This window comes from Coffea arabica, chromosome 6e (genome assembly GCF_036785885.1).
Source record: "Coffea arabica cultivar ET-39 chromosome 6e, Coffea Arabica ET-39 HiFi, whole genome shotgun sequence".
NCBI classification, from domain to species: domain Eukaryota; kingdom Viridiplantae; phylum Streptophyta; class Magnoliopsida; order Gentianales; family Rubiaceae; genus Coffea; species Coffea arabica.
Genome location: NC_092321.1, coordinates 4,422,872 through 4,433,139, shown reverse-complemented (window position 1 = coordinate 4,433,139; position 10,268 = coordinate 4,422,872). Strand labels below are relative to the sequence as shown.

At 36.7% G+C, this 10,268-nt stretch overlaps 2 protein-coding genes across 8 annotated transcripts; one reads left to right on the top strand and one right to left on the bottom strand.

Annotated features, from left to right (window-relative positions):
* LOC113694621 (zinc finger A20 and AN1 domain-containing stress-associated protein 4-like) lies at positions 1–1,657 on the bottom strand. The gene has a single exon (XM_027213469.2). It carries the CDS (start codon positions 1,215–1,217, stop codon positions 720–722), a length of 498 nt encoding a protein of 165 aa, XP_027069270.1. The 5' UTR covers positions 1,218–1,657; the 3' UTR covers positions 1–719.
* A 3,277-nt stretch (positions 1,658–4,934) lies between these two features.
* On the top strand, positions 4,935–10,149 carry LOC113697368 (uncharacterized). 7 transcript variants are annotated; one of them, XM_072054585.1, is made up of 13 exons: positions 4,935–5,086; positions 5,345–5,487; positions 5,749–5,843; positions 6,061–6,118; positions 6,505–6,696; positions 6,997–7,073; positions 7,260–7,342; positions 7,471–7,522; positions 8,675–8,743; positions 8,854–8,940; positions 9,147–9,211; positions 9,616–9,788; positions 9,913–10,149. In XM_072054585.1, the coding sequence occupies exons 2-12, from the start codon at positions 5,370–5,372 to the stop codon at positions 9,770–9,772; spliced, it is 1,053 nt and encodes a 350-aa protein (XP_071910686.1). In that variant the 5' UTR covers positions 4,935–5,086; positions 5,345–5,369; the 3' UTR covers positions 9,773–9,788; positions 9,913–10,149. The 7 variants fall into 7 exon arrangements, 6 of the variants coding, with proteins under 6 accessions (XP_071910686.1, XP_027072763.2, XP_027072762.2 ...); XR_011816758.1 differs by having other exon boundaries at positions 4,936–5,086; positions 9,616–9,822; XM_027216962.2 differs by having other exon boundaries at positions 4,936–5,086; positions 9,661–9,788.
* The last annotated feature ends 119 nt before the right edge of the window (positions 10,150–10,268 follow it).

Here is a 10,268-nt window from a genome sequence, read left to right as displayed (position 1 = left end):
TTCACAATCCAAACAAACCCATAGTTTAAAAACCTAATTAAAATTTTTAAAAATTTGTAGCAAGATAAACTTGACAAAAAATTTATCTTCAAACTAGGCCTTGTTTTCAGAGCTCGTTGTAGCAAGACCAAACTTTTTATACTCCTTTTATCACTCGAATGTCAACTTCTAAAGCCCGTCTCTCAAGTCTCATCAGCAGCTGGGAAGCAAGAACCAAAGGCCTCTTTCAAGCTTTATCCCATTCAAGTAGACTAGTCGAATTGGCGGCTCCTCCTTCCCAAACCCCCACCCCAAAACATCCCCCCGTCCTCCGGCCCCTTCCTTCCACTCCACCCGCGCGGCTGATGAGTCGCAGTTCTTCGAAATTTTGCTAGACATAAGTAATCAGCGAGTCCTGCTGACCATATCGAAATTCCCAATTTTTAATTCTTAACACCATACCATTAAATTTTTTTCTACAATCAAGCCAGACCACATAATAAATTATGCTAGTTTTTAAAAAAAGCGAAAGGAAAAAGAAAATAGAAAACTACAACTACGAGTAGGAGGAGGGGAAAAATCCGAAAAAAAAAGAAAGAAAGATAAAAGATATACAGCACATATAAACATTCACACGTGTCTCGTGGGACGAATGCCCCGATGTGGACCCGATTCTTCAATCATTCCCGGCCATCGTCTCATCTATGGTCCACCGGAGACGTGGAATCCAAGGGCTCTGATTATATCTTCTCCAATTTCTCAGCTTTGATCAGAGGATTAGCCTTGGCAATGGCCTCCCTCCCCATGGACTTGAAATCGAAAGAGCATCCGTGTTGCTCCGGGTACCTATGGGTCCCACAGAATGTTATCCCGCATCTACACCTAAATCCCGTCAACCCCACCTTCCTCCGGCAGACCGAACACCTATTAGGCTGTGCCACCGGCTGCACCGCCGCCTGGGGTACCAAGCCCACGGTTTCAGTATCTGCGGCTGCCGCCACCGCAGAATTATCCGGCTTGAGCGACGCTGATGTTGGTGCAGAAGAAGAAGAAGAAGAAGGCAAAGCAAACAACGAATCCATCACCGGCTTTGCTTTTGAGTCGGCCTCTTTATTAAGGCATAAGTCACTGTAGCACTTGGAGCAGAAATTTTGGGTTGCCGGGCTCCCGAAGAAGCCGCAGTTATTCGCACACAATCGATGGCCTTCCGGAGCCTGAAACCCGTGCTCTTCCGCCATTTCTGAGTTTAAAATTGAGATATTCTTTTGCTAATAATTCAGATTGATTTTGTTGCAATACAGAGAGAGAAAAACAATCGATTGATAGGCTATATAAAGGAGGGTGGAAGAATGGGCAAGTGGGTGGAAGGAAGGATTGAATTGGTTTCTGATGCTGATGAGGAAAGGAGGGGGGGGGGGGGTTGTAGATTTTTTAACAGGTCAATAGTGTTAGGGGGAAAGGAAGGGACGGTTGAAATGGAATCTTGAAGAAGAAAAGAAAGCAGAGAATTAACAAGGAGGAAGGGAAGGAAGAAGGAAAGGGGACAAGATTGGAACGGAATTGAATAATGACAATGATAGCGATGATAATAAAGAAATATCAGGGGGTAAGGGACAGCCTGGAATGGCCCAAAAAGGAGGCCGAACCTTTTCTGCACCCGCTACCGCTCCAACCTTCAGCTGTTTAATACTGCTAAAAATTAGTTATCTAGAAAGCAAACGAGATGAGGAAAGGAAAAGATGATGGAGAATTACAGCTTTAGTCCCTGATGGCTGATGTGATGCCGGTGTTATGGAAATCCCATTTCAGCGTAGGATAATTTATTATTTGCTACCTATCCAGGCAATCAAAAATCCATTTAGACCCTCACAGGATTCGATGTCAAAAAGAACAAATATGTAACTACCAAAGAAAACACTAGTCTACTAGTATTAAAAAACATATTCACGACTTCTTTTCTTTTGAAAAATTCTTTGTATTTTTTCTCAGCTTCTCTTCAAAAATATTGTGCCATTTGAATGTCCAATACTCGTCAAAAGCATGTATAACTTCATGTATGCATATTCTGAATGAACAGCTGCATTCGACTTCAAGTGATTTATATGTTCTTTAGCTAATTAAGCTAAGACTAATATGGGTTTGACAAGTTTATTTCCATTTAACTAGGAGTCGCTAAACTTAAGTCACTTGATTTATTTTTCTACTCCATTTTTTTAAAAAATGTCTCAATTTCTCAGGCATAATTTGCTAAACTTCTTCGGAATGACTTTGTTGGGTAAAAGTCAATATTGAAACACGTGCAGTAAAAACTGCCAATAAAATGAAGATATTAGGGACTTGAGATATTGCCAACTTAATGCCCGGACAATTAGAATGAAACCATTGTTCTTTTTTTTTTTCTACAATGAAACCATTGTTAGATGCTAGTAAATGTAAAAGACCAAAAAGTGAAACTCACCGAAAAATTTAGGGTGCATCCCATAAAATTGAAATTTGAAATTATCAAATTATGGAATTATTAAATACTAAATTTATTATATTTGATTATATATCACATTCAGTGACAAGTGAATAGTTTATTATTTATTTTTTTAAGTAAAATTTATCTAAAAAATTCAGTGTAATTTAATTAATTAAAATATTTAAATTTTTTATTATCAAATGCGTCTCAATATGTTAATATTTGAATTCATCAACTTTAAATCATGAATTATCAAATGAGAGGGTTTAGTTTGATCGTGATGGGGTGGGAGGCTTGGCTGAGGGTGGAGTCTGGGACACGTGGTGAGGGTTATGTGGTTTGCGAAAGGTGGCCCCAGTAAGAGAGAAGAATAGGTGGGTGGGCGGATGCGTGTCGAGTGCATATTGGTGGGTTATGGAGAATAAGGAGATGAATGTGAAGGTTGTCTTTTGTTTTCTGGTTACGGTTACGTGTTTTGCTTAGCTGTGTCCATCGTATCTGGGATCTTTGGGCCAATTTGTTGCAACTCACTTCCTGAAGGCTGCCGTCAATTTGCCTATGCTTGGGAAGATTGCTGACTCAACCCGCACGCGCCATCAAGCAAATGGTCGGATGATGATTACCGCGGATTCTCTACCGTATTAACAGCTTTCGAAGATCTTTTGTGTTTCTTTTTTTTTTTTTTTCAAATTTATATAGATTCTTTCTTTTTCCTCCTCTTTAAATCAACTTCATTTGTATCGGCCGGTGACATCAGCAAAAGTCAAATTTTATGCTTTTTAAGTCCCCATTTGAGATTGTGATTTTTTTAAACACTAAAAGTACTTTTAAGATATTTTATAATTAATTTTTCATAATTTATGGAGCTTAATTTTTGACAATTTAAAAGCACCTCTGTTAAAATTACTTTGTATCAGAAGTATTTCTTTATAAGGTACCATATTTTCAAAGGAGATCTAAATTTCATAAAATGTGTTCACAATTTTGACTTTAGAAGACTTTCATAAAGAATATAGAGATTTAAACAATAAGAGTATTATTTGACATTCGTATTTCACCAACAATATCTCATACGACATGACATAAATCTCACTCATTCATTACAATGTATAAATTTAGGGAAGATGAGATAAATGTGAGAAAAAAGGTAAAGAGGAGAGGCAGTGACACCCTTCTCCTAATTTCATTTCTTTTTTACTTTTTTAAATTTTTAGTGTGCTATACACAATAATGTACCGTCATTTTAAGAAAATTTTTAAACTGTGTCTGGTGTTACTCTTGTTGCACGTGCTTCACAAGTAAATTGATGAGCTCTCATTTTAAGACTCGAACTCAAGTTGAAATATTAATATTAACAAAATGCCGCGTATAGAATGTCCATCCAAAAAAGAGGAGAAAAAAATTAGATTAAGTTGCAATGGACAAATTAAGGTTTTGTTTGGATTGTATTTTTCTGGACTTTTTTGTAGAAAAATTACTGTAGCGATTTGATATATGTGAAGTAAAAAGATGATTGAAAAATATGTCCAAGAAAAACGTAGCAATTTTTCTTTGAAAATCTGCAATCCAAACACACCCTAAGTTTGCATGCACAGATTAACGTAAGAGTTTATTTGAACTGACATACATGATACATGTAACTTTAGAAATATTTTCAAACTTTCTTATGAATTGTTCGTGTGAAATTTTTACTCCCTGAGAACGTAAAAATTAACATCCGATAATTATATTCATTCCTACGGCTTAATTGCACAAGATGTTTACTGTTTTTTCGCATCTTTAAATCAAATTCTTTTGCATCTTTAAAAACTAAATGTTTACTTTGTTTTTTTTTTATTGCATACAATGATTTTCAAATTTACAAAATTTTTTAATAAATTATGTGCAGTGCCATTTACGAAACGGGGTTAAAAACTAGTAAAAAATATTTTCAAACTTTTATACGAAGTATTCGTGTGAAATTAAATTACTTGCTGAGAACATATAAATTTAGGAAAAATTATTCAAAACGTCTTTCACATTTTGCAAATTGATTTTTTTTGTCCTTCACTTTTAAAAGTGTAATTTTACATCCCTTATAAATTCACATTGGTCAAATTTGGTCCCTACTTAAGTTTTTGATTAATTTTTGACTAGAATCCATCACGTGCCTTCCATGTGAACATTTTTGAATGGCAAAATTGCCCCTTAAATATGATCACATGGCATGTTATAGATTTCGGTAAAAAATTAGTCGGAAACTTAGGTAGAGACTAAATTTAAATAATATAAATTTGTAAGGGATGTAAAATTATATTTTTAAAATGAATGATGAAAAAAATCATTTTATAAAATGTGAGAAGTGTTTTGAACGATTTTCCCTTGATCCCCGAGAGATTTATAAATGTGTTGAATGCGTTAAAGAGGAGAAAAAATGCCATGAGGAGTCATGGTCGGTTGAGCGGTTGAGCCACGTGCAGACTCCCACCCGACTTATTGTATTTGGACCTGTTGGCTAAAATATGACCGGTGGGTGACTTGCACCCCTTGCTCACTCGGCAGATATGGATCTCCCGCCATTATTAATACGCATTCCATCTTCTCGTTTACCAGAATTAAACGTTATCCTTTTTTTAAAAAACTAATTTCACTACTGTTGTTTACTCGGTAAGTCTTTCCTTTTGGCTTATTGAAATCATAGCATCTAATAATCGTCTTGATGAAAAGAAATGTCATGTAACTTTCTGTGGATCTCTGACACAAACAAGCTAAACTGGACAAAGTAACTGATACTTCTCCTGCTATATTCTTCCCAGATACTCCAATCACGCATGACAAAAGCAATTTATTCAGATTCACATTTCCACTACAATTCTATGCCTTTTATCATTGTTTCTAACGTTCTGTGTTCTGGGTTCCCGTCAGCTTGGTGAGCTAGCCTTCTTTAGTTATGAACTTCTCCAGGAATAAAGACATGTGGCGGCTAGTATTTTTGTTGTTTCTTGGCCAAGTGGTTTCTTTTGAAATGGCATTAATGAGCTTCACCTCTTCATTGATAGCCAGTCTTGGTAAATTTTCTTCTCTATTTCATATATTCTTCATTCTTGAATGCCCTTTGCGATTTGAGCAGGCTTTAGATTCTTTTTCTTCATGGCACTGCTAAGTTTCTTGTTTCTTTTAAAAAGTATCCCAGAGTCTACTGAGGATTTCGCTAGTTCTGTTTCAAGATTTTTCTGATTTTCATGGGATTGGCCCTTCTCAGTGTGGACAAATATCTGAATGTCATAACTTTCCGCTAATTTCTTATCGTCTTTGGGGAAATCGTGCAGGTGCAGATACACCTCTTACTCTATCATTCTTCTCTTACTCGGCCTTGACTTTGGTGTATGGAGGCATCTTGATTTACAGACGACAGAAACTGCTGGTAGAATTGGCTTGTTAAGTACTGTTGATTGTTGACTTTACACAGTATCGGTAGCTATATTTTCTTGACAATTGCTACGTGTTATGCTTCTATTTCCTTATAGTTTGAAAGTAAAGGTTCTAGCTAAATCATGCTTCCTGGGTATTAACTGATTGTGATTGAAACTAATTTGCTTGCTTTCATATGGTGATCGGCACATACCATGTTGAGTTTGCAGGTCCCTTGGTATTGGTATCTTCTGTTAGGTTTTGTTGACGTCCAAGGGAATTATCTTGGTAAGCAACAACTAATCCACCTTACCTTCTCCGCTACTCTCTGAGGCCTACAGCAAGAGTTGCAAATGACATTCTTAGCCTTGCTCATGTTCCGCACAACAATATGAACACAAATAAAAGTTCCTTGTTTGATACTGATGATTCCTACGTTAGATAAAAGGAATCTCAAATGATATTTCTTAGAGAATGCTTATGGAATGAAAAAGTAAAATTAAAATCTGTGAGAAAATAGCTGGAATTAGGACGGATGCCACAATAACACTCCATGGAGAGCTTAGTAATCCCATTCGTTCTTATACACGATAGTCAGTACTTGTTTTGGCTGCCAGTTTCTGCTGTGTTGCATTTGTGTTATGAGTGATAAGCTTCTAATGTCTCTCTTGCAGTTAATAAAGCATACCAGTATTCATCAATTACCAGCGTGACAATCCTGGATTGTTGGACAATAGCATGGGTAATCATTCTGACATGGACATTCCTCGATACCCGGTATAGCCCCTGGCAGTTCTTTGGTGCAGCTGTCTGTGTGTCTGGTCTCGTTGTGGTTCTTCTTTCTGATGCTGCGGTGGGTGGTGGAGGTGATATATCTGTTCTTCTTTAAGAATTTTTCCTTTTCTTTTGAGGTTCATAAATTGACTGCATTGTTTGATCACTTAACTGACTATACTGCATGATTACTTCTGTAAACATCAAGGTCTTCCTTTTTTTTATGATGTCCTTGCAAGGCAATCATTATAGTTAATGGAACTGAAGTGGAGTATTGTTTAAAGAAAGTGTAAAAGAAAGAAAAGGAGACATCGCAAGAATATTAAAACTGCTCTAACTTGTATAGCCACAATTCATTGTTAGTATTGCTACGACTACCATTGTGTTTTCAGGTGGTTCAAGGCCTATTCTTGGTGATATACTTGTAATTGCGGGCACAGTTTTCTTTGCATTGAGCAATGTTGGTGAGGTTAGTAAATACTGAACTTTCTGCATGATTGTGTGCATCATGCAAATATTAAGAGGATAACAGCTATCAATTTAAGATTAATAGTTGTTTTCACTAGATTTTTGCTTCTTGGTTACTTTCTGAAGTCTAAACATGCAAAATGTGAAGCTGCAGAGTTATATCTAATCTTACATCTTACTTGTACAGGAATTTTGTGTGAAGAAAAAAGATCGTGTTGAAGTGGTTGCCCTACTTAGTCTTTTTGCAATGCTTGTGAGTATTGGGGAGATGTATCCTTCTCTTCTGATGATACATTGTTCTAGCTTATGCAGTTCCATGTTATAAATTCTTAGCACTCTTGCTATCATCTTGATGGAAAGAGTTTCTCTTCGTATGTGTTTCCATAATCCTCCTTCAGAGCTGTCATGGAGCGTAAGAGTCTGGAATCTGTAAAGTGGTCTGCAGAAATTGTAAGTGAATTTAGATGATTTCTTTGTATTCAAGCATTATATAGCTATACATCTCCTTTCGTTCATTTAATTGGTTGACTAAAGAGCTATATGAACCAGAAACTTGAAGTTTGCGTTATGGTTAAGGATTCTATCTGGGATCGTATGTCAAATTTAGCCTATCATGTGCTTAATCTTCTCGACTGACATTTTACTGGCTTCAATTAATCGGCAAAACCCCCTTAGAAATTATGTGACAAAATATTTCTTGCCTTAGCTAATCCACAGTTTGTCTTTTTATGATGTGCAGATTTTAACTGATGCATTATGATGAGAGTTGCTATTTAGAACACGTTGGCTGTGAATTCAGAGAAATCACAAGTGCAACTTTATAAACAATTGATATAGTGATAAAATTTTTTCAGTTGTCATGGAAATTAACATCTGATTCCAATACCTATCTGCATATATATGGACAGAAATGATATTCAAGGACATGAATGTGCGTGCTACTGATGTGACTCGTGTCCAGTGAATGCAATGATATGCTATCCCAGCTATTTTTAATTAAATTTTTGAAGGCCCAACTAACTGCCAAATTTATATGTGAAGTTTAACGCTGTTATACTTCCCACTTAGAATTGAAAAATAGGGAGAGAAACGAAGCATATGCTTGTTCACTAAGAGCTCCAATTTCAAGCAGGAAAACTCATATGCATCGTTATGGTTGGTGAAAGATATTCCTTTCTCCCTAGTATAGAGTTAAGGCTGTATTGATTAGGCTATGTTCACTAACATTTTACGAAGTAAACATGCTTTAGTGTGCAAAAATACACCGATCTGAAAATGATTACTACGTTCGCATTGTAGAGGGGTGAGTAACTAGGTTTGCAGCTGCATTATTGGAGGATGAACAAGTCAAAGTCATGTGAAGGCAACCTTGGATTATTGCATATTCACCAGGAAACTAGTACAAGTTAGTTATATGAGGGTACAATTCATGCCCCTTTTGGTATATTCACATGCTTTGGCATGTGAAGATATATAGTCAAAGAGGAATAAGTGATTGATTGGATTATGAATGCTTGTTGTTCAAATTAGAGAATCAGTTGATTTGTTATTTACTATTTTCAAGCCAATTTTGTATCTGAGGTTCTTTTGACTGATCTTCAGATATTGGCCTTCTTTGGTTACGCAGCCGCAAGCTTTACATTCTACTCAGTCGTTCCTTTCGTCTTGAAGGTCAGCTTGATGTTGGAGTATAAGTAAGGATGTGTGTTTCTCTTATATATTGAATCCCATCTGCTGCTTGACATCATCTTCTGCTTTCTCTGTTGTTTTTGGATGCGCAGATGAGTGGAGCCACTCTCTTCAATCTCTCTATTCTCACGTCTGACATGTGGGCAGTTGTCATTCGGATATTTTTCTACAAGCAGCAGATAAGCTTTCTTTTTCCATATACTCCTCCTCTACGGATGCCCTTTCTTTTCTGCTCCTTGGTTTCGCTTGCTGGTTGATTTTCTCGTGAGACTATGACATGACTTCTGATAGTGATGATTGGGATATCCTATCCCCACTCTGCTCGATAGACAGCAGAGAGGTTTGCAACTCAAATCATTCATTCATGATTCTTTTGCTGTTGCAGGTTGACTGGCTTTACTATTTAGCTTTTGCACTTGTGTTTGTTGGCCTGATTATATACTCTAAAAGGTATTTCCAATCCTAGACTGAACTCTTAGTCTAAAATGGACATAGGCAAGCGTTCCTTCCTGATCAAAGATTTCATAACAAGTTAATACATATTCTTGCATGATCAATATTCTGTATACCAAATATCTTGACTTTCAGTATCACTCTATGCGCCATGTTTGGTGAATGTATACGAGTGTATGATTGAAAAAGGAATGAATTTTATTCTCGTGTTGGTTGTGTATATGAATTTGGTGTACATACAAGTTAATGAATTCGTTCAGTGAAGGAAAAACGTTTTACGGCAGTAACTGCACATTGATCTTTCAGCAGTTGAATGAAGATTGTGAGACAAACTCGATTTGTAGGATTCTATGTAACCCCTCGATTTGTAGGCTTCAAATGACATTTCTTTGAATATATAGAGTTGCATCTTCGTGTAACTTTCAATGCCTTGGGGGATTCAACAGTGAGAAGAATCCAGCTGCTGCTGCTGCTGCTGAGGATGGAGACCCCAACTCACAATGCCGGTTGCTTGATGAAGAAACCACAGATTTCAGGAACCAGGCCGTGTCTTCATGAATTTGAATCAGAAGAGGCAAGAAGGGTATTCTCACTGCTGATAGACTGGGGTTGTGTGCATGTCCTGTGATCGACTGGGGTTTTACATTTACCATTTTGATCGAAGCATTAGATTCATTTGCCTTTGGTCTTAATTGCAGGATGAAGTTCAAAGCTGCTGCTAGGCAATACAATATGAATGTGCCTGAAGATATGAAAGCTCGAATTGTTGTTTTGATTGATGTAGTAGTGCGAAACTGCAAATTATATATTTACTCGTGTTATTATCTCCGCACATATTCTTTTTGGTTCTGGTCTCATATTTAAGGGACTGACATATGAAAACAAATAGTATAGCAATTTGATGTCGAAATCAATTCCCATTCTTTCTTGGCTAATCCAACACGGTTAGTTTGCCTTTCATTTTGGGATAATTTCAGAAATCCCTCTTTAAGGTTTCTAACAATTTAACTGTCCTCTTTAAAAACTGTCAGGGATTTGTCATTCTTTTTCAAGT